The sequence below is a fragment of the Fukomys damarensis genome, unplaced genomic scaffold (genome assembly GCF_012274545.1).
Source record: "Fukomys damarensis isolate Sample0158 unplaced genomic scaffold, DMR_v1.0_HiC HiC_scaffold_17, whole genome shotgun sequence".
Classification (NCBI taxonomy): Eukaryota; Metazoa; Chordata; class Mammalia; order Rodentia; family Bathyergidae; genus Fukomys; species Fukomys damarensis.
Genome location: NW_022900929.1, coordinates 22714229 through 22739156, shown reverse-complemented (window position 1 = coordinate 22739156; position 24928 = coordinate 22714229). Strand labels below are relative to the sequence as shown.

The following is a 24928-nucleotide window of genomic DNA, read 5'->3' as shown; positions in this document are numbered from 1 at the left end:
ACATTCTTTTTCTTTTTCTTTTTTTTTTTTTGGTACTAGCGATCGAACTCAGGACATTGCACTTGCGAGGCAGGTGGAGAAACCACTGAGCTAAATCCCTGGCCCAAATGGTTACATTCTGATGAGCTGAAAGTATAAATTTGAATTAAATCCAATTTATCAATTGTTCTTTAATTACTATTTTTTTGTGTGAGTCCATTCCAGAAAGGTATTTTCCTCTGTGAGGTTACCTCTTACATTTTATTCAGAGCCTTCATGGATCATAGACCTAAATATGAAAGGCAGAACCATACAGCTTCCAGTGGAAGGCAAAGAAGAAAATGAGTAGACAAGCCACAGAGAGGAAAAAAATATTCATAGGGTATATATTTGAAGAAGGAATTGTATCCAGAGTACATAAAATGAACCCTACGTATCAACAATAAAATGAAGCAACATAATGTTTAACAATAGGCAGAAGAAGATATTCAAATTTTCTACAAGTCACAGGAAAGAGGATCGGTATGATGAGTCACCAGGAAAATGCAGATTAAAACAACACTACGGTAGCACTTCAAACCTACTAGGTTTATTAAATTCTGATTATACCAACACAACCAAAGATGTGGAACACCTGGAACTCTTATATGGTGCTTTGGAGGCCTGCCCAAACGTTTCTTAAAAAGTGAAACACATATTTTCCATATATCCCAGTGATTCAATTCCTAGGTATTTACCCAAGACAAACAAAACATATGTCTAAGAAAGACTTTACATGAAATGCTCATAACTGTCCCAAATGGGAAACAATCCAAGTATCCCTCAGCAAGTGTCTTAGCCACTTTCCTCATTGCTAGTAGGACAGAATACTCACCTGCTGCAAAGTAAAGGAGGAGAGGTTTATTTTGGTTCATGGATTCACCCAAAGTCTGCTAGCTGCTAGGCACAAGGGCCTGGTAGAGGAAAAGCTGTTATGTCAGAGCATCCAGGATTCAAAGACCAAAGGGCAGAGCCAAAGGGAGATATCCTGACCCCAGCGACTGCCTCTTCTGACCAGATCCCCATCATCAATTACCATCCACAAGCCCCTCCTCTAAACCCCTGATGCACTAAGGAGACATCAGATATAAACCCTATGAGCAAGAAAATGAATGAAGCAATTATTGTGTTCACAATACATGCATTGTGAATGGAATACATACTTGTCAGCAATAACAAAGAATGGGTGGCTGAGGCACGCAACTATGACACAGAAGAATCTCAGAAACATTAGGTGTAAGAAGCCAGCTGTCACGGAGTCGACAGGGTGGGATTCCGTCATGTGACATTCTGGCACTGACCCAAGTCATCTGTGGTGAAAAATGCCCGAAAGTGATTTACTGGGGTGGAAGGGTCTGGGCTTCAGAAAGAACAGGAAAAGGGCAAATTCAGGCAAATCATGTTCCATATTTTATTTTGGGAAGTGACTACCAGGGTGTATAGATCAGTGAAATTCCTCGGGTAGAAGACTGACAATCTGTACAATTTTATTGTATTAAATTACGCCTTAATAAACACACACACACACACACTAGGGGCAAATGAAATAATGACGCTAATGGATTTAGACACATAAAATATATATTTAAAAATTTTTGAGTTTATAATATTGCCAGAAGAAAGACTCCAATGACCTCATCAGTCATCTTTGGAGGTTGCTATGGCATCAACTAATTTTTCTAGAAATGTTTAAAAGAAGGAATGGAGCATTTAGCCTGCTTTTTCTGTTTGAACTGTAGTTCAGACTATCCGAAGAGTTGAAAAGGAAAGTTCTTTCTAATAGAAGAATTACAGCTTTTAAGTGCAGAATGAATTCAGACTTTTAAAAATCCCCATTTCGTAGGCACTAATGAAATAATGGATGAAGGTGATGATCGCAGGTGGCTGCTAAGACCATTAATTAGGTGAAAGGTTGCTGGCAGGCTCTCCAGAGGATCAATCAGGCTGACAACATCTGAACCCAGTGTTGAATCTTAACATCACGGAAAGCAAAACAACCAGACATGATGGCATCTCCTCATGTGATGTGATTGGAAGTTTAGAGTATCAGATCTTCTAAAGTATTCTTGCCAGGAAAGAAGGAAGGTGAGGAAAGAAGGAATGAATGAAAGGAAGATAAAGGGAGGAAGAGCCTAATTAGACTCCTTGATCTAAGGTCTAATTGCAGCTTAGAGACAATGGAGGTGAGAAGCAATTTAGAGACATCAAGAGGTATCAATCTGCTAAATCCAGATGGTGCAAAATTTCATGGGACAAATGACTTGGTTTCTTCAACAGATGAAAGGTATGAAAATAATATAGGTGAAGGGAAATGTAGATTAAAAGATACTTAGGAGACATTATCAACCACACGCAACATGTGGGGGGACTTTGCTTGAATTTTTTTTAATATTTTACTTTTTTTTTGGTACTGGGGATCAAACTCAGGACCTTGTGCTTGCCAGGTAGGCGCAGCATCACTAAGCTAAATCTCTGGCCCTTGAATTGTTAATTGGGTAAACCAACTGTAAAAGCATATCTTTTCTGAGAAAATATGACACAATTTTGAGAAATTATGAATTGGATATTAAATTTTGCTATGTGTAATGTTATGTTAAGCCCATGTCTAAAAAAGTCTTCATATGTTAGCTATATATTCGAAAGTATTTATAGGTGGAATGATATGATGCCTGGGGATTTGCTTTTAAAAAGCCAAGAAGAGTTACTGAAAAAAAAAAAAAAACAAACCCATAGTAAAAATGTTGATACTCACTGAACTTGAATGATTAGTATATTTAGATTCATTATACTGTTCTATGTTAGTGTTTGTTCCAAATTTTACATGATACAATGTTGAATCAAAAAGAAAAGAAATTAACACAAAATGCAATGACTGGATTCTGCATTTCTCTATTTGCTCTGAGTAGAAAAAGAATAAGAAACAAACTAATTTAAATCCCTTCATTCATTCAGGGTAGATTTCCCAGCCTGTCTGCAAATATTCAACATCACAGAATTTTAAAGACAATACAGGGGGAAGACACTTTACACTACAGCTGATGTCACATTTTGGCCCATCTTTTGGAAGGCCTCCCAGGGGAGGCATGTTGGGGTGTGTGTGTGTGTGCGTTCATGTGTGTTTGTTGACAAACACATATCCATGAACATGTAAGGGTATTGTGCATGTGTTTTCAGCTTTCTTACCTATATCCATCTGCTACTTGCCTTTAAGAATGTAGCAATATATTTTAATGAAGATAGCAAAATGGTGCTGCTGCCTAATGCCAGATACTGTTTAAAATCACTTTCTTCTGCTCTTTCCATGTTCGATAAAACACTGCTGTGCACCAAGGCTGAGTACGTTGTGTTGTAGTGAAAGCTGAAGAAAAAGGTGCCACTGCAGATTCAATTTTACAGCTAGGTGGCTTGTCATCTGTGGCACCAGAGGCAGGGGAGCAGGGCCTCAGCATCTCCTCCTGGGAGGGACACGGAAGCAAAAGGGTAGGACTGGGTGAGACACCAGGAGACAGATGTACTTGTCTAAAATGCACATCTGGAACAGAGATGTGAAAGCTGTAAACATTTTTTTTCAAAAACTTTCAAAATATTTCTTGGAATATCTTTCCAGAAATATGTCAGGAAAAATGATGAATGGCCCTCAATTAAAAAACATTATTAATTTCCTACTTAATCCTCTATGTGTACCTTATGACTGCTGTAACCCAATGTTCAAATTATAAAAGGAATCATAGCTGGGCATGATGATATATGCCTGTAATCCCAGCACTCTGGTAGGGTGAGGCAGGAGGATCCCAAGTTTGAGTCCAGCCTGGGCAACTTAGTGATTTAGTGAGACCTTGTCTCCAAATAAATAAATAAATAAATAAATATAAATAAATTATAAACATTTAAAAGGCATCACCACATCCTAATATCTTATTCCCTTTAAGTTAGCCCACATCCTAAGTACCATAGCTCCGCAGGCCCCAGAAGGTAATGATAAACCTACTCTTGGCTGTGATCCCATGCTACTCCTGCATTTTCCTGACATCTCACTGTGAGGTCTCAGAGGTTTGTTACTCCTTGGACTCAACATCCCTAGGATGGAACTTCTCAGTGTCCTGCCTACAGAACTTCCCTGTCAGCATTCTCTACCCAGTTCCTTACCCACTGCTCAGTAAGGGGGGGCATCCCTACCACTGTGCTCCCATTCACTCCTCACACTCATTAACCACCATGCTCTATCAGCCGAACCTCCTACACGGTGCTTCAGTCTTCTTCAGCCTACTGCTTGGGGGCAACGCTGGGCAATGACTATGAGCTCTGCTCTCAGTTACCACAAACCCAGCCATCTTGTCCTTGCTCTTTCTTGGCTCAGTCCTTGCCAATCTCCTTCCCATCTGTTCCTTCCATGCATGCAATGTTACTTTTTACCCTGGGCTCTGGCCTAGCCTCCCTTCTTTTTCCTCTAGAAAACCTTTTCCTTCTTGAGACTTCAAGTACAGTCCCTATATCAAAGAAGTTCAAGTCTGTCTCAGGCTTAGCTGCTTCTCCTTAGCTTAGTCTGCATGTGTGTAAATACATCCAGGGCAGACAGGAGTGTTTCAGAAACCGGAGACACCAGAATGGAAGACACTACAGTGGAAGGCGTCACCTCTCCACTTTCTCCCAAACGTCCTCCAGTCATGCTCTTCATCAGAGAGAGTGGCACCAGCATCTCCCGGCTGCTCAGCCTCGGCCCCACTGGCCTTCTTCTCCTTATGCTCAATCTCCAGGTGTCCTCTCTTCTACTTCTTGAATTTGTCCACTTCTCTTCCTCAACCATTGTCCAAGTTCTCTCTCACCAACCTTTCTTCTGAAATGTATTCAGCTTTATAGTCCATTTTCCACATGGCAGTAGTAATGATTTCTTTATTAAAAAGAAACTCTGATCACCCCTTAAGTTCTTTCAAAGGAAGTGAGTGATGGGTTCTTGAGACTATGCGTTAACCATCTGTCTATCTATCTATCTATCTATCTATCTATCTATCTATCTATCTACCTACCTACCTACCGACCGACCTATCATCTATCCATCCATCCCTCTCCAGCCATCTAAAATGTCCACAGTGGTTATTATAGTTTGGGTTTTCAATGTCTCCCCAAATGCCCATGTGTTAGGGCTTGGTCCCCAGCTTGGCTCTATTGTGAGGTGGTAGTGATTTTGAGAGATGGGTCCTAGTGAGATGCTTTAGCTGACTGGAGGTGTGCCCACAGAAGGGACCCTGGTTTCTTCCTCTTTTTCCCTTTTGCTTTTTAGGAGTTTAACAACTGCTCTGCCACATGGTCCCTACTATGATGTGTGGCCCCAGAGCTGTAAGGCTAATGAGTCATAGACTGAAATTCCCTAGAACTGGACCAAAATAACCCTTTTCTAAGATATTTATATTAGATATTTATCTTATATAACATCTTTTTCTCAGGTATTTTGTCAGCTTGTTGTTACTACAGTAACAGAAACTGTAGTGTGACAAGCTGACCCAATGATGTTTCAAAAACACCCAAATTCTTGTTTAAAAATTCTCCATAAGCACACTCAAGATTTCTGCTAGTGCCTCCAACAGTTTTCCTCCTCCTTTCTCTGCTGCTGCCATCCCTAATTTCCCAGAACCCACTTCCTTCTCAGCAACTCCAATCTTTGCATGTGCTTTTCTATCTGCCTGGAATACTCACATGTACATAATCCCTTCTTTGACTATCTAAGAGTCAGTTTGAAAGTTTCAAAATATCAGTTCCTGGAGGACACTCTCCCAGGTGATATTCTCTTAATATATTCTACCTTAGCATGCTCCTTCCCATCTTCACAGATTTGCCCCATTGGTAATTACTTTCTAAACTGAGGGTCTGATCATAAGTTTTATGGACATACCACCAAGCCTACTGACTGTGAAATTACCAGCGGAAGTGTCTGCTTAGAGGAGACAAAGTATTCACCCACCCTCCATTATCTTCAAAAGCATACAAATAAACCACAGGCCACTGATAATACATTCATCTAGATTAAAGATCCTTCTGTAAAATCTCAATGTCTATGCTACCCCTGATAAGACCAGGGAATTTGCCCTGAGTTCTATCACAGATAGATTCTAACTCTGTATTATGAAGACACACACATAACTAAAAATGACCTCCTTCAGACCATGCCTTGTATCAAACTACAACAGTAATACTTTAGATATTAAATATTTGCCACAGGTCCATAAACTAAAAGGCTTGATTTCCTGGTGTGGCACTATGGGGAGTGGTGGATCCATCAAGAGGTGGGGCTTAGTGGGAGTTTTTAAATTATTGTTAACACACCCTAGGAGGGATTGTGGGGCCTAGTCTCTCCCTCTTTCTCTTTTATTCCTGGGCACTTGATGAGCTTGAACAAGTGCTCCCTCTATGATGTGTTACCTTGCCATAGGCCCCAAAGCAAGCATGAACCAGAATAAACCTTCCCTCTTTATAAGTTGATTATATTGGGCATTTTGACACAGTAACAGAAAGCTAACACAGTGACAGAGCGGGGAGTGAGAACTAAAGATGTGTGCAATCTGAGATTCAGAAAATTAAATGGAATTGGTGGTCTTGTCCCCTTTGCAAAGGACTAACAAAAGCCAAAAGTGGCTGATGGACGTCAGAGTTGCTGATGTTAAGTATCTAAAGATGACAAGCGGAAAAGTAGTATCTATCTGTTTAACACCAGATCCTCAAATCATGGAGGAAATGCCTTGGGCAAGGCAACAGTCAGTATGGCTTTTCAGAGCTAGCTGTTGGCAAGGGAGTAGCAAAACTAAGAACAGAGGAGGTGAAGAAGCCACTGTGATTGGGGGATTCCATGTTTGTTAGGATTTAGATCTAACATGTCTCCCCAAAGTCTCCTGTCTGTGGAAGGTGATTGTATCAAGGGGATGCTGTACTCATCAGTGTATTTATCCATTGGTGAGTTCGTAGATAAATGTGTGTTTAGCTCATGGGCCCTAGTTAGAAGTGGGACACTTGGATGTGATGAGTGCATTCTTGTCCCTGGCTCTTCCTTTCTTTCTTCTTTCTGACTATCATGAGGTGAGCAGCATTCGTCAGCCACCCCCTTCCATCACATCGTTTCTATCGTGGAGCTAGTCAACCATGAAATGAACCCACTGGGAAGTATGAGCCAAATACACCTCTCTCCTTTAAGTTGTGGGTATTGGGTATTTTGTCCTCATGATAGAAAAGTGATTAATACAATCTTCTTTTGAGGGCCTTAGGCTTTGGCCATTCCAGCTGGCTCATAATATCTAAATGACTGATCTTAAAGAAGCAAGTGTTCACATCTACTGCTGAGGTTACTCCAGTTGGTTCGAGAACTGCCATGGTCCGAGTCTGTGGGGTGTCCTGCTGATCATGTGTGCTGAGCTCAAAAGACTGAACTGGGAAAAGATGGCAGGAGTGCCCACCTGGTCTCAACTGAGCCATAATAGCCCTGTTCCTCAGGGGTATAGTCTTGCTCGGTGGCATCATAAACTATGCAGCCAGAAATTAGGCACCCAATAAACTCTACTTTCTAAAAATGTTATTATTATCCTGTATAAATTAAAATACACCCATCCTCTGCCCATCATGCAGCATGACATGGCCAAACTGACGAAGACTTAGCATCTGAATCCTTTGCTGGTGAAGTCTTGAGAAACTCAGCATGAGGTCTCTGCAAAGGTTGCACCATGGGAAGGTGTGGGGCTGGGTCAGACCAGGTGAGAAGGTCATCAGACCTGTGCACACTGGAGTCCTCCTATTTGTTTACTTCCATAATGGATCATCTCTTTCACAAATATTTTAACCAATATGCACGCACAGAAATTCTGCCTTTATTCAGTCCTGGGGATTCTTGAATAAAGGAAGCTAAGACATTAAACTAAGACATTTTCTGATAGTTAGAAAATCTGAAGAGTCTTTTTATTGTCTCCCCTTAGCAATAGCTGCCTGACAGGATTCCTGAGTGCTAGCCATTTATAAAGGAGTTCAGAGGAGTTAATGTCTTTTCTTCTCAAATTGACTGATATATTGGAGAAATCAGAAGCCATCTGATTTTACATCATGTAAAAGTAAACTGTCTTTTCTCACTCTGGAGATTTTTTTTCTCTTAACACTTAGGAATCTTTAATCTAGACATGTTACTATCAGATGCATGGTTTATAGTTTCTGATTAATGTTACTCAGAATTCAAAGAAAGCTCCCTATTTCTAAACCTTATGTATTTTCTCAATCCCAGAAAGCTTTCTTCTCCTTCACTCTATTGATTGCTTTGGTCACAGACAAGTTGCCGTTCATCCAAGCAATACCCCTAAAGTTAACTCTACTATTTATTTTCCTGAACCACATGAAGTATTTCTACTACCTCTATGCTTTTTTTTTTTGGTACCGGGGATTGAACTTGGGTCCTTGCACTTGCAAGGCAGGCCACTGAACCGCTGAGCTAAATCCCCAGCCCCATTACCTCTATTCTTGTGACACATTATGTACTGCAGATAAAATTAAGAAGTAACGAAAAATTCCTGGGAATGATAAGAAAGATTGTAGATGGGTCTATTTCTGGTGAAAGAAATCACCAAGAAACAGGTGCAAAAATCAACAGGAAAAGACACTGCTCTTGTAACAAAACTTTTCCTACAACTTATAATATTATATGAAAATATACATAAAAAAATGTTAACTAAAACAGGATTTTGTGTCCTTTCTTAGAAATAAAATTGTTTATGTAAATATGTATGTACACTATATGAAAATCATGTATATTTATATATACATATTTACAGAAAGTTCTGAATTTTTCAAGCAACAGGGAGAGGTCTCTTAAGAATACATTTATTATTCAAATACTTTGTGCTCTGAGCAGTATAAAATATTGTAGTATCAAGGAAGGAGGAATATAATATGTAAAATGAAACAAAGCACCTCCTTTTTTTAAATGTAGTACTGGGGATTGAACCCAGGGCCTTTGCACTGAGCTACAGCCCCAGCCTTTAAAACATTTTTTTTTTAAATTTTGAGACAGGTTCTTATTAAGGGAGGAGTCTGCATGCTCTTAAATTCCACCTGCTCTCTTTGGGTTAACATCTCTGCCCAAAAGAGGTTAATATTAAAGATAAAAGGTAGCCAAATGCTACCCAAGATTGGCTGACTTCTACAACTTTTTGGAGCCACTATTCACCAATGTTCTGTTTTAAGATTTTGGCCTTTGCTGAATATGAAGTCTAAGCATCAGAAATGAAATCAAATGTCCTCCCCAAATCTCATTTGTTGAGGAGTGTGGCATGTAGAAGGTGATTTGATCATGAGGGTTCTGTACTCCCCAGTGGATTCATCATTTTGAGTTCATAGCTGAATGTGCTCTTAGGATATGGGACCTGGCTGGGGATAGGCATCACCGCGGGCACGACCTGGAAGAGCGTATTCTTGTCCTTGACTCCTCCCTTCGTTCTTTGCTTTATGGCCTATATGGGTTAAGTAGTTTTCTTCCACAGGGCTCTTGTACTATGCCAGTTCTGCCTTATAGTCAGCTGACCACAGACTGAACCCTCTGAAACCATGGGCCAAAATAAATCTCTCCTCCTTTAAGTTTCCAGGGTTGGGTATTTTGTTCCAGTGAGAAGAAAGTGACTAATATACTGTCCCCCACAGTGGTAACTATGTATGCGAGTTAGGTATAGATATACTAGTTAGGAGGACAGTGGTGATATTGTAAACATATAATAATTTTATGTCAGTGATAGCTCGATAAAGCTAGTAAAAATAAGTCCCCAAGTTAAAAACAAAAGAAAGTGTCTTTGTGAGTGCAGGAAAATGAACATCTCCTCTCCAATCAGCCTTAACAATGACTTCTGCTGTCGTAGTCCATATTGTCCTTAGGGAGTAGCCTTCAGTGGCACTCACATTTGAGAGCATCCCTCTTGTCCTAGTAATCTTTCTGCCTGCACTTTTCGCTCCCCAGGGACAGTGTTTCACCGTCACCTGCTCTCTGCTCTGCTGGTAATGGCTTACCCTTCATTGATGCCTTTCTCAAGATATACAGATATTCATTCTCTCTTGTCTTCAAAATAAAATGAAAAAACATAAAAAGAAAGAAAAACGATAACAACTCTTTCCATACAGGGCTTCGTTCAGATCCTTGCCCTCACCAGTAAGTACCTGGCAGAAGCTTTCTGAATATTTTCACCTCTCATGTGACCATCACTGCCTTCCAATCTAGCGAGTCTCTCCGATCTCACTGCTGCTACTCATGTTTGCTTCCCAAGGCAATTGATCAATCATTCATTTAATAAGTACCCACTAAGCCATGGACCAGGCTTGATCCTACTTAGGTGGGATGCAAGGTGAGAGAAACAGGTACCTGTGCCAGTCTAATATGTTGCAGTCTAATGAAGGGAAGAGAGAAATGCATATATGAACAACTAAATGCTATATTGGAAGTTGATGGGTACAGAAGGAAGAAAGATGTAAAAGGTACAGAAAAGTAGGAGAAAACAGGAAAGTTGCAATTTAAGTTGGAGGCAAAGGTTTGGCATGCTCAGTCCAGATCTTTTCCTTTAGTTAAATTCAAAATGGATAAATTGCAAATATATGAGCAAATATATTAGCTACAATCATGGGTGCTTGAATCGTGGGACTTTAAAAGAAAACCTTATGCAAATTCCATTGAGAAAACAACTCTGGACTGGAAGCGCAAGAACAAGAATCTGCAGCCTTGAAAAAGGAATAATTTGAGGGTTCAGGGATGGCCCCTAACATCCCCTTCACTCATGTAGCCTGGAGGTTCATGACACTGGATGCTCATTATATGAGGAGACAAAGCTTTTCTCCTTTTCTGCAAAAGGGAGCTCAGGTGCAGATGGGAAGCCCAATGGGCATCTTAAAGGTCTTGAGCACTTAGGGGAAACCAGCCAGATTAGACATAGAGAGCACCCTTGATTGGGGCTCAGGGTTATATACTGGGTCCCCACCTATGTAGAATAAAAATGATGATCCCAGCAGAGGAAGGCAGGAGAAATGCAATAGGCCTGAAACATTACAGTTGCATCCTGAATTGTTCCCAACAAGCCTGCTTTCCAAATATGCAAGCCTGGTTTGCCCAAGTATACAAAGGTTCAAGACAGACAGCAGTGACACAGAGACCCAGCCTGGCTTCTTCCCAATATTAGTATTGGTTACATCAGATAGAAGAAGCAAATCTACTGTTCAATGATTATTGGTGGTAAAGAAAAAGTCAATGGCACCTGTAAGAACACAGTAAAGCAGAAATTATTCAGAACTGTTGTGATAGGGGTAGGAGCTATAGCAATGAGGTTCTGTAGTCAGGGACATAGCCCAGGCTCAACTCCGATTACACCATGAATTTATAGCAAAGGATCACATTGTGGGGTCAGTGGAGGGAAAATTACTAAGAGGAAACCTGAGGTTAAAGGGGATTCTGGCTCTATAGGATTCATCCTAGAGATGGTGTAGAAGGATCAAATATCACATGGGGATAGAAGGTGGAGGGTTAGGAACCTGATCAGTTGTGGACAGTGGTCAGACATCGAGGATGTAGGGTTCTTGCTAAACCTACTTAGCAGGTTCTTGCTAAAACTAGATTCTACCAGAAAGTACAAAGACGGGCCTAGGAGAAATGTTCTGGTGCTCAACCAAAGTTTGGTCCACTAGAGAATCTTTGTCACTAAGTACCAAATGTGTCCTCTTGTCTTTAGAACCCAATGGAGAGGTTGGAATGTACCAGAGGTTTCCAATTTTTTTTAATCAGTGGAATTATTTTCGCAAATAAAATAGTAAATAGAATCCAGAACAGAAGATATATGCCACTGAAGCTGGACTCAGTTGATCTCAGCTGGAAGCCCAGTATTGGGCTCATTCTGCTCCCTCCTCTTTCTGCACCAGCCAGAAACATGTCTGAAAAATGAGGGATGCCCAGAGTATGAGGCTTTCCTCCTCAGACATCTTATAAATCTATCATGAACACAAACCACCAAAGCACCCAGGACAGAATTAGTAATTCAAGGAGACCACTTCATTTTAAGAAAATTGAAGGAGAGAACATAATTGGATGCAAGGAAAACAAAACTCTCTGGTGAATATCCAGAAGGGAACATCCAGAGTGAATCACCAAGGAATGAAACAAATTAGTCAATCTTTAGGCAAAACCCAGCTCCCGCCATCTAAGAAGTGACAATTTTGCTTAAACACCTCCCCAGGAGTGGGGTGGGCTAATGAATCTGTCATTCATCAGCTCCAAGGAACTTCAAATACACTTCAAAGATGACTAAGCAGCCTGGCTCACTAACACAAATAAATCAAAAGGATGAGACACCATTTCACAAACCTTTATTCCAAGCTCGATATTTTCTCCTCCATAGACATCCATCCCAGGGTCCAGAAGACCAATTTCACCGAAGAACTTCCTGTTGACCACAAAGGAGCAGCCAATCATGGCAGGTGTTCTGTGGGAGAGAGAGAGATGAGAGAGAGAGAGAGAGGGAGAGAGAGAGAGAGAGAGAGAGAGAGAGAGAGAGAGAGAGAGGAGAGAGAGAGAAATTTAAGCTCATTCGAGTGTCAGCAGCAGAGGCCCTTCTGGAGGGTGATTTTCTCCAGAAAAGTCACATCAGGCCCTGAAAGCCTTCTATTTCTACACTCTCATATCTTTTTTTGTTTTGTTTTGTTTTTTGTTTTTTGCTTTTTGAGACAGGGTCTCACTATATAGTTCAGACTGACCTGGAACTCATTGTGTAGCACAGGCTGATCTTGAACTCACAGTGATCCTCCTGCCTCAGCCTCCTGAGTGCTGGGATTACAGGTACTCCCAATCTTTTAGCAGCATAAAAATTAGAGAAGCTGAAATATGTAGGGCTAACCTGGCTCCTTCACTGACTGGATGAGGGCTGGGTCATGATGTCTACATTCATGGGAAGTGTGAGTTCTCACCGCACCAGGGTAACATCATGGAGTTCCATGGACAGTCTTGCAGTGGTTGCCACTGATGTGCATGTACGCTTTGGACCTGCTCCAAGACAGTGTTTTCTAATCTCTCAGGGGCATGCAAGGAAGTGAACATCACTGGGAGGAGTCAGCCACACATGAAGGAATCGCTTTTGATGCAGCTCCATGGGCAGAAAAAAGATGGTTTCCTGAGTCAGGTCCAAGTCTGTCTGCATCAGCAACATTCCCATTGCTTCTTAGAAAACACAGATTTAAGCCAGGTATGGTGGTACATACTTGTAATCCCAGCCCTCTGGGAAGCTGAGGCAGGAAGATTGCAAGTCTGAGCCCAACTTGAGCAATTTAGTGACTTAGTGAGAACTTGACTCAAAATAAAAAAGGTCTGGAGATGTGGCTCATGTCAAAGGCCCTAGGTTCAACCCTGCAGTACCACACCCACACCCACACTGCCTCTCTCTCTCTCTCCCTCTCTCTCCCTCTCTCTCTCTCTCTCTCTCTCTCGCTCTCGCTCTCCCTCTCTCTCGCTCTCTCTCCAGAGTCCCAGAGTCTGATTTACAGAGGTGGGACTCAGGGTTTGTGTTCAAACCAGAACCATCCCTCACAGCCTACTCTACGTTTGCCTACCAGGTCCCTCCCCACAAGCACAGAGGTCATCCCTGAAGTCTGTCTGTGTAGTTCATGGAGCCAGTGTCATGTAACACAGGACAGGGACCTGCGAAGCCCAGAGGAAGAAAGGAAGGAGTGAGAAGATCTGGGGGAGAGTGCCTGGTGGGAAGGCTCTCCGGGAAGCCTCAGGGAACAAGGAGACAGCAAGACTCTGCAGAGGGAGGAGAAAGCAGAGGAAAGGGAGGGAGGAAAGATGAGGGGCAGAGAGGAAGAGCAAATGCTAAAGAGGGAGCGGGAGGGAAGCAGAAGAGGTGGGAAGGAAGACAAGAGGGGAGGACTGGACCCAAATCTCATCACTTCGGGGCTTTTCTTCCTTCCAGATCCTTCTCAGGTTGCTCAGTGTGTAACATCTTCCCTGAGAAGCAGTCTGATATTTTCATGTACCTGGGATGATACTTCTTGGCTATGGTGTTAAGGAGACAATGTCGCAGAGTGACTTTCCCTCAGCCCCTCTCTATGGACGATTGCTCCACTTGGTGTCTTGGACCAGGCTCTATCTGAGCGTGCCCAGGATTTCTCACAGTACAATGGTGAGGTCACCTCAGGCCTCCTTATTGAAACAAGACCAGCACAGGTTAGCTGGCCAGGCTGCAAGGGCCCATGAGAGGCCACCAACCAGAAACTAGGGTAGGAGGCTGTGGGACAAACTGCTAATTTTTGCTGTTGGTGTCATGTGCCAAGATCTACTGAAGGACACTGTCAAAATCTACTCCAGGGTCAAGAATAACCAGACAGGAACTAAGGGAGGAGAGGCAGAAAGCAGGTCCAACATAAGTCCCTAGTAGGTGGCCTATCACTTTGATCAGAACTAGAAGGACATGGTCCCATCACACCAGAGTCTGGGCTTTCCCCACAGTGCGGGAGCTGCATGGATGAACTGTGTGGAGACTCCATGGTGTGATTAAAAAAAAAAAACCCAAAACTGTGTGGAGACGCCAATGCTGGGGATGTAGCTCAGTGGTGCTGCTGCCTGCCTCGCAAGCGCAAGGTCCTGAGTTCGACCCTGGTATCAAAAAGAAAACAACAACAAAAAAAGAGAGGCACACTGCCATGAATCTGCTTCAAAATCCTCTCTGTCACTTTGAACACACTCATCCCATTATTTGTGCCACCTTCTGTGGCAGTTCTGGAAGTCCTCTTTCATGAGTGTCCTTAATTGCACTGTCGTGGTCGTCTCCATGCTCAGAACTGATGAAAACCATTTACCTTTCACCATCATTTTGACTTTGGGGAAGAGCCACAAGTTGCATGGTGCCAGAAGGTGAATGAAGAGGCACATTACACTTTCTCAACCTGCCTTTTTCTCGGAGGGCATGCAGCTGCATGTATTCACTGTACTTTTTATTGCACTTTGTAAAAAATGCTCATGAAACGAGAGTGCAGAACTGCTTTAGAAAGTGGCAAGAAAGATGGGATGAATGTTTTCCAAGTAAGGGGAAGGATTTTGAGGGCATTCAGGGCAAGCTGTAACACATTTTTGAAATGCAAACATTCACAGCATAGTTTGATCATGCCCCTTAAGTGGTTAAAAGACATCCTCACCCAGGGCTTGGCCAGACAGTATGGCTGGTGCTCAGCGGGTGATGCCTGGAACTCTCCAGCCACCTGCCCACACTGACAAAGAGCAACCACCACTGTCCCCTGTCTGGGAGATCTCCGGCAGGAAGCCACCACCTGCTGTAATCCATGCTGGGATGCGCTGTAATCTGTGGCAGGTTAGTGAGCCTTGTCCTTTTAATCAGTAAACCCAGGGCCAAGCCTGGCCCCGTTTCCTCTCTACAGCAGCAACCTCACCACCTGCCCAACCGAGCGAGCCGTAGTCGATGGCACTTTGGGGCTGGCGCGATTTTGGATGTGTGCATATAGCCTCATCCTTCAAACTCAATCGTGACTACCACCATTAGTGCAAACATTTCAATTCAAAATCATGCAAAAGTGATAATCATATTAATGGATCTGCCGAAGCCTAATGGCTCTATTACACAGGAGAAGAAAAGAAATGAAAAATAATCACTTTTTTGTTCCTGTTACCCAACATATTTGCGACTCACACAAGAGTTCCAGCTGGGACGGGGCAGGAGTGGGCAGAGGATGAGGGAGTCAGTGGAGAGGGGGTGGCACCCCAGGAATCCCTAGAGATGTGCAGCAATCCCAGTTACAATGCTTCCGCTTTCATAGGTGACACGGAGAATCTCTGTCCAAGGTCCCTAGATGGCTCCCTAGTCTCCAAAGTTCACTGTCTTCTCCTCACTCCCCCTTCCCAGTTCCTTTCCAGCCACGGCCCAGCCACTTGGACCATTCAGCATTCCCGAAATATGTCCCACTGTCCGTCTTCCTTCTCCCGAATCATCCTCTGTGAGATCACCTCCATCCACCCAATCCTTCCTGCCCTTTGAAGTCAACATCTTCCTTTAAAAAAAAAAAAAAAGTTAATTTATATGACGAAAACAGAATCGCATGCTCTTATCCAATATACACCTCAGCAAAAGCAGAAAACCAAAGCTCAACTGTCCTCTCTAGCCAGAAGCACTCCAGTCTGCCTGGCCTGCCCTGCCCTGTCTGTTCAGCTCGCTCCCATTTATACATCTGCCCCTCCTACCCCACTGGGACTTCTCATGCACTGGCCCCGGCCCCTGACAGTGGCCTTGCCCAGCTCAAAGCCATGGTCTGGAGTTGTAATGGTGCCCTGGTGTCACCATCTCTTTGTTCTCAGTTGGAAAAACCCCAGTGATTGGCAAATGAGATGCTCTACCCACTCCTCACCCGCTGTGCACAGCTGGACGGAGCTGCAGAAACACAGCACGTGGGCTGATTTCACTCTGAGTGCAAGGTCTTGAGTCTCTAGTACTGCCCTTTGATTACTCTTCAAGCTCCAAGCTGCCCCCTTCTCTCCCTGCCCAAAACTCCAGCATCTCCTCTTCCCGCCTCGCTTTCAGCTGATGATCTTCCCTCCTATTCTCTAAGGAAGCAGCATACAAGCTGGGGGCTGTGCTGACACACACTCCTGTAACCCTAGCACTCAGGGAGGCTGAGCCAGGCAAGTTGCAGCCCCGCCTGGGCAACTTAGTGAGACCCTGCCTCTAAATAAAAAATAAAAAGGGCTGGGGATGTAACTCAATGCAAAGGCCCTGGATTCAATCCCCAGCACTTCAAAACAAAACAGCACCACCACCTCCCACCAAGCTCAGCACACTAAAGAGTATGTCCACACCACATGGTCCCATTTACTTGTTTCTGGGTCTCCTTGCTTGACTTCTGTGCTGCTACACATCCTGTGTGCTCTGAGCAGAGACAGATCCCTTCACTTGAGAAGGTTCACCGCCTCCTCTTGTTATCCACGATTCTCACCCAGTAAGACCCTTCCCCAAAACAATGCTCAGGTCCTCTCTGGACCTGATCATTCTAGGGGCTGACACACCCATTTATTTCCAGACACTGTCTTCCTGGAGCCAGCTTCCTCCAAACAGCTGTGCTTACCGCAGGTGCCTTTGATTCCCCTTTCAACCTCACCAAGCCCCACAACTACATTTGTCAAGGTCAGAGATGTAGCTGCTCCTCCCTTGGAATCTAATGCTCAGTTCAGAGGCCTTGCCAGCATTTGCAAGAGAAAGGTTCTGAGCATGGGTCCAGAACATCCATCCTTTCCTTGATGCAATTAGCAAGGAGGAGGCAATCCAGCAAGCCTTTGTTAGACTAAGCCCTGAGCACTCACAGATATAAAAACTCGGGATACCATCCTAGCAGACAAGTAGATACTCTTTTGTTGTTGTTGTTGTTGTTGTTTTAGTAAAAATAGTTTGTGGGTAAAGCTGTTGTGGCCCGAGTTATGCCTCACGGGTGAGGATATTGGTATATAAGAACAGGCTCTGGAGGTGTTGGGGAAAGGAGTTAGAAGTTGGAGGCTCTGCTGACCCATTGCCTACGTATGAGCAGGAAATGCCTGCAGAGAAGGATCTTCTGCTGGGCCCTCCCTCCTCTCTTCCATTACACACTCCTGTCCAGATGCCCACTTGGCACTGTGCAATTAAATGTCTTGGTCCCCACCTTTGGCGCTGGTGTTTGCCTCTTGTTTTTAAGCACTTCTTACCTCTTACCTCTTTTCTCCTAGAACCCAGTAGCCCCTCTGCTTTTGTTCCCGGGTGGCCAGGTCTCCAAATTTGTAACACGCTGATGGTTTTGATCCAGGTATCATGCGCTTATTTCCTTTTCTCATGATTCTACCTGGCCTTTCTCATCAGAACTCACTGCTTTTCTCTGAGCTCAAATCAAACATTTGCCCTTTTCTTTGGTCTTAGCTTGGCTTCAGCCAACAACTAGGCTAGTTTCCCATTCAAAGGCCCATATGCAAGAAAAGTGTTCAAAACTCAACACCGTTCCTAGAATTGCCCTCCTATGAATTTCTGAAAACTTGTTCTCAAGGGATAATTGGCACTGGGTATTTTGGTAGTTCACAGGTTTTGTGTCCATGGATTCCACTAACTGTAGATTAAAAATATTTGAGGAAATAATTGTGACTGTATTGAACAGACTTTTTTTTCCCTTATCACTATTCCCTAAACAATATAGTACAATTGTCTGTGTAGCATGTACCTTGCATTAGGTATTACAAGTCATCTAGAAGTGAATTAAAAAATAGGGTAGGAGGTGCACAGGCTATATACAAATATTATATCAGTTATATAAATGTCTTGAATATCTGTGGATTTGAGCAACTGTGGAGGCCCAGAACTAATCCATCTCAGATACACAGGGAGTACTGTATGTCAACTTCTTTGGCAAAGATGTCTTGGTTAACCCAAATTCATTTGTTTTGGTGCATTTTGTGACAGCATCATGCACCACGAATCCTTTGATACCATCTCCTAGAAAATAGGTCCTGATGTGGATACAAATCCAGTATGCGAAGGGGACCAACAGACAGGTAAGGGTGAGAGAGGGGAGAATCAGGGGGAGCTTCTCAGTGAGGGCAGAGGTACCGTTCACTGGGCACTGCATTAGGATAATTCATAATTATCACCAACCCCCAAAGCAGCCCTACTGGTGGATATTATTGGCCCATTTTATGGCTGAGGAAATCGAGGCTCCAAGATGGCATTAGTCAGCGTCCTGACTATTACAAACACCTGAAACTATCAAATCATAAATACAGAAGATTTATTTTGGCTCATGGTTTAAAAGGTCCCAAGCTATGCTCAGGTGGACCACTGCCTTTAGGCTTTGGGGGTGGGGGGTGGGGTATGCTGGAAAGCAGTGGCAAGGAGCACGTGGTGGAATAAAACTGCTTATTTGATGGCCAGGGAGAAAAATGAGAAAGAGGAAAGGGACTCAGATCCCACAGTCCCCTTCAAGGCCATGCCCCCAATGACCTATAGAATTCTCATGAGGTCCCACCTCTTAAAGATGCCACCACCTCCCAAAAGCAGCAGCCTGAGGACGAACACATGGGCCCTTGGGGGACATTTAAGATCGAAACTATAGCAGAGGGAACATGACCTGGCCAAGCACAGAAGCATGCAAATCAAGCGTGGAGCCAGGAGCAACCCTGTGGCGTCTGCCTCCACACCCCTCCTGGTACCCTACTGCTTCCAAGCAGATCATCTAAAACTGGCAGCAGCTAAGAGCTTTCTCACTGGGTGGAATAAGTGGTCCCACTTTGAAGATTTCTGGGAACTTGCAGCTGCTAAACACTAAAAATATAATTTTGGAGAAGGAGTTGGCTGACTTCAATAGAATTCTCAACTGGTGCACAGTACAGTAATTTAATACCCAGAGTTCCATTTACCTCTGCAATACATATAAATACCAAAAGGGTAAGTACCCCTGCCTTTTAAAAAAATAAAACGCTGTATCCAGCACACAAATAGCTCACAAGAAAATAGGACCCAAAGGCCAGTGCTTTCTGTTCAATGGAGGTAGCACTTTCACTTCTGTTGCTGGGAGGATAATTCACGCTGAAACAACTTTCTCCAGATTGGGAAGCGAACTGTCTGGGTATTAAGAGCCTTTCCTTTCTGAGGATAAAGGAAATGCTCATCTCTCTGGAGTGTGATTTTTCACAGATGCAGAAGATGCCAGTGGGAATGGAAGTTGCCAGTTCCAAATGTATTTCCTGGCTGATTGATTTTGCCTGGGCTTGTTTTATTGAAACAAAGACCCTCTTGAAACTTTCTAGTAAGAAGTCTCCTGGAAGCAATTATCTCAGGATAACACTTTTGGTCTTGGCTAATCACGTTTTCTTTAGGCTTTGAGAAACTGATTTGCAAATGATCTTTTGAAGAGTATTTTTTAAAAGCATAAAGTTTCTTAAGAAGTGGTGATACATAAAGCCATTACTAGCCATCAACATTTCATATTATACACACACACACACACACACACACACACACATACATAAAATTTTTAAAGTCTGGTTAGCTATCTTATGTGATGGAGACATGACTGAGTGAATGTTTTTGGATGAGGAAAAGAGGAAAGATCTAGAGTAGACCATTGCCTGCTTTTGTCTGGCAGGAGAGTTATGAACATCTTTCACACAGGAATATTTATAACTGATTTCATGATACAAACACTAACCTTTTGCCTCAAAGAAGTAAAATGTTGTACCTTACAACAAAAATTTAATCATTCACATTAGCAGATCTGGATTATAAAATTATAATCACTATTACTACTTTTTGGATTTTGTCCACAAATATTTGTGCTAATGAGTCTGCTTATTTGTAAGAACCTACATAATATTCTTGATTTCGTCTCTTGGCTCAGAAATTCTGAAATATTTTCTAGGTGGTATTGATCTAAAAAATGTGATCGCTGGGCGTGGTGGCACACACCTGTAATCCCAGCACTCAGGAGGCTGAGGCAGGGGGATTGCTGTGAGTTCGAGGCCAGCCTGGGCTACGTAGTGAGTTCCAGGTCAGTCTCAACTACATGGTGAGACACTGTCTCAAAAAACAAACAAGCAAACAAAATTAAATAAATAAATAAATAAACGTGATTGATCTCTCTTCTAGACCATGGAACCCAAGAGAGAGGTGGGCAGATTCAATGTAGAACAACATGGTACCAGGCAACCTGTAAAAAGGTCACTTTCAAAAGGACGGAGGAGGACTCAGGTGGAGAGAGACAGGGAGGAGAGGGGATCTTCCTTCTCACTTGTAAAAGGGGTTAATCCCCCCAGCCCCCAACTTCCAGGACTGATGTAGAACAACTTCTGTTTGGTGTGCTATGAATGGAAATTGGCATCCCAGAGTGCTGGAATTACAAATCTGCTTCGTAAAAACATTCCTCATCAGTGACCCACAGGATTCATCCAAGGACCATGTAATGACAGCAACTGTTTTTGGGGCCCAAACTGATGGCCTTGCTTATTTAATGGCTGCATTCATAGTAGATAGTTTTAAGCAAGTGGTCAAATAAAGCAATATAGTAATTTATTTTGAATTATTACAAGTGGGCTTTTAAAATCTGGATTTGCTGTGCCACCAAGAGGCAGCCCTTAGACAGAAAGAGACTGTCAGAGCTGGGCTGAAAGGAGGAAATGACTTCTTCACTGTGACTATAAAACCGACAGTTAAAGCTAACCAAGATTTCAAGCGCAGGAGCCAGGGACCCAAGAGAGAGAAGCATTTCTAGATTCTCAAATCTTCCCTTTAAATATCAAGGATGATCTCCTGGTGAAGTCAGAGGATGGAGGCTGCGACAAGACTGTGGGTTTCAAGGCTGGCAAACCTTAAATTCATGAGGGGAACTTTTAAAAAATGACCTGTAAGGCCAGGGATTTAGCTCAGTGGTTTCACCACCTGCCTCACAAGCGCAAGGTCTCAAGTTCGATCCCTGGTACAAAAAAAAGAAAAAAAAAAAGACCTATGCCCAAGCACACTCCAAGAAACTCTGAAGCAATGGGTCTACATTCACATCTGAATCTCAAATTCAACCTGGGTTGAGAACCATTGGCTTATGGGATGTTTCTGGGATAATTCTTCCTGGGTTGAGGGCAGAGGAGACAGATATAAGGGAAACCTTCTCCCAGCAGTTTCAGGCCAGCACTACTACTCATCAAACAAAGGAGCACAGGGAGAAGTACAAATAGACTGAGGACAAGAAGGAAAAAGAAAGGGATCCTTTGCTTCCGGTCCAGCACTCTGGGAAAGGCATACGTCTTGCCCCAGACAGATGAACAGAAATGGTAGAGTGATGTTCAGGCAGAAAGAAGACTTAAACTAATATTCTCCATGCCCACAGGCAGCTCCTGGCTTGCTGGAAATCCTTAAATTGCTGTGTGCCCTAGGGGAGGGGGTGACAAAATACTGAACAGGCTCATAAAAGGAATGGGAAGACAAGAGGGCAAAGATGAATGGATATCGTACCTGGGACTCAGGACCACAGAGTCAACTGTTAATACAGAGGGGACAGAACTCTTAAGATCAGGGCATCTGAGACAAGTTGGTAATGGTCATGAGAGCTTCTCCGTTTCCCCCAGGTGCTGGGTACTGGAAATGGGAAGATGCAGAAGGAGAATATTCCAGGGGAAGAGCAGCCTTTAGAAAGAACAGCATGTTTAAATCCTGACTTAACAGAGCATTTGCCCTGAAAGAGACGGAGTTTTCAATTGGAAGAAACTGAACTGCCTTGAAACAAAAAACTTTAGTTTTCTTTTCCATCATCAGTAAAAATGAGAACTAGAGAGTAACTTGAATTCAGCTACGAAGAAATAAAGTCATTTTTTAAAATATCTGACTAAAATTGAAAATGCACTAGAGGTTTTGGAGTATGTAGAAGAGCAGTCTTTAAGATACTCATAGAAAACTAGGGGAAAAAGAAGGAATAAAGGATTCACATAAGAAAAACACTTTTGTAGAAAGTAATCTGGTGATCTGTCTCATGAATCTTAAAGACAGACATGCTTTAGTCCTTGAAATTCTACTCTTAGGGATACAGCCTAAGAAATGAATAATGATTTCTGCCCCTAAGAATGTAAGATTATGCGACTTAGACCAATTCTACAGCTAAAACAACTAAAGGGAAATTTTTAAAAAATCTTAATGAAACTGTTACAGATGAACAAAATGGAAACAACTGAACTGAGATCTGGCTTATACTGAGCAAAGAGATAGAAAGACAAGCAGCACTGGGTTTGGGTGCTCTAGTTCAGAAGTAGAGGCTAAGAGGCTGAGCTGGGTTGCTGGCATCCCCACAAAGCTGAGGGTTGGGATCCAGCTCAGTGGCAGAAAGCATGCTTGGCTTGTATGAGCTCCTGGGTTCAATCCTCAGCACCAACAAACAATAATCACAAAAAAATCCCAGAGGTTAAAAGTTGAGTTTTGTTGCCTGTAATGGGGTCCCTGGCAACCTACTCTCATTTTTGGTTAAGACACTGAAGCTCTGTCCTGAAGAATAACTATAACCCAAGCTTGTGCTAAGTCCACTACATTTGCTCTACATCAGCAGTCCCAGTCTTTTTGGCACCGGGCACTGATTTCCTGCAAGACAATTTTCCCTGGAGGGAAGTAGGTATGGTGGAATGAGTCAAAGAAGTACAAGCTCTAGATCTTGCACCTGTGCAGTTAATAGTAGGGTCCAAGAATCTAGCACCCCACCTACCGAAAGGAAGTGGAGCCCCTAACAGGAAGTGCTGATTTCCGAGTGATGGGAGTGGCTGTAAATACAGATGAAACTTCAGTAACTTGCCCATGGCTCACCTCCTGCTCTATGGCCTGGCTTCTAATATGAACTGGTGTCAATCCAGGACTCTGGGATTGGGGACCCCTGCGCTAGATATCCTAGAGAAAGTCAAACCTTGAATTTTAATTAATGGAATCCTGGTCAACTAGCACTCCCACACTCCTGGCGAAGCAAGCAAAATTTTTCATTGATAGTAAATAATATGATCCTAGGTTCCAAATTAATTTGATAAGCAATTTTCAAACAGGTCATCTAACATCTACAGGATGTAGATGACATCAGGAGTCAAGATGCTGAAGGTAAACTGTGGAAAGAACCCAAGAAAAAGTAAGACACAAGACCTCCAGATGTTTCAACTACAGTAGCAACCGGTTGCTGCAGATAATATTCTGCTGTGCTCAAGGAAGTGAAAAGCAAGCTTAAAATTTTTTGGCAGGTAACTGGAAATGATAAAGTGATGCAGCAGGTTTGAGAAAAAGGAAAAGGCAAATATCTAGAATCAAAAAGTTTAGGCACCGAAATTAAAAACTTAATGGCTAGATTAACAGCAAAATGGACAATGCTGAAGAGTGTTACTGGGCTAGAAGACAAGTGAGAGGAAATGATCCAGAATAGTTTCCATCCTAAACTCTTAATGGAAACTATTCAGAGGACAAAGAAACAAAAGATTCAAAATATATTTCAAAATTCTAGGCAAAATAGAGAATATACTGATAAGGTTATGAAATCCCAAGGGAGAAGAAGCAGAGGGTGTGTGTTAGTTATTTTTCTAGTAGCTGAGACAAAATACCCAACACCCAAAGTTAAAAGAGGAAAGCTTTATTTTGGCTCAAAGTTTGTATATGTTTCAGTCTATAATATGCTGGTTCCAAGGCATGGTGGCATGGCAGGTAGGAATTGCAGAGGGAGAAACAGTCCATGGCAGGCAGGCGAGGGCACATTAGCCTTCTCCCTGCCCCTTATATTTTATGAAGACTACCTGCCCTAAAGCAGGTGTAGCCCTCATACCCTTAATCCTAGGCAGAACTACACCAAACCAATCAGTGGACACACTGCTGATCCCAGCACCACCCACTCCAGACCCAACCACCTCTAAAAAGCCCCTCTATGAGTACATGAGGCTTTGGCAGGACAACTAGACACAGGCCATAACAGGATACAAACAAATTTTTTTTTTTTTTTTTTTTTTTGTACCGGGGATTGAACTTGGGTCCTTGCCCTTACAAGGCAGGCCACCAAACTGCTGAGCTAAATCCCCAGCCCTAAACAAATTTTAATAGATAATGATCAAGAATGTCACAGAATAAAGAGACACATCAGCCCACAGATTCAAGAAGCTCATCACATCTAAAACAAAATCTTATAAGCAGTGAGAAAGGGAAAGAAAAAGAAATAGAGATTTAAACAAAAACTTTGTATATTAAAATATTAATTACTATAATAAATCTAAATTTTCATCAGTAGGAATATAGTTAAGTACATTTTGATATATTTGGCATAAAATGTATGCAGCTATTGCACATCATTTAAAAATATTGATTGGGGCCAGTGATTGAGCTCAGTGGTTCTGCCACCTGCCTTGAAAGTGCAAGGACCA

General features: G+C 42.7%; 1 protein-coding gene and 1 long non-coding RNA gene across 2 annotated transcripts in view; one reads left to right on the top strand and one right to left on the bottom strand.

Annotated features, from left to right (window-relative positions):
- The window catches only part of Galnt17 (polypeptide N-acetylgalactosaminyltransferase 17), a 466429-nt gene that overhangs the window by 97046 nt on the left and 344455 nt on the right, over window positions 1–24928 (bottom strand). Inside the window, exon 6 of the mRNA XM_033765278.1 lies at window positions 12371–12488. Coding sequence (XP_033621169.1) covers window positions 12371–12488 — 118 coding nt within the window. The remainder of the gene's footprint in view (window positions 1–12370; window positions 12489–24928) is intronic.
- LOC104876460 lies at window positions 1247–2352 on the top strand. Its single transcript, XR_784344.1, has 3 exons — window positions 1247–1350; window positions 1862–2103; window positions 2186–2352. It is a non-coding gene; the product is annotated as an uncharacterized LOC104876460 (long non-coding RNA).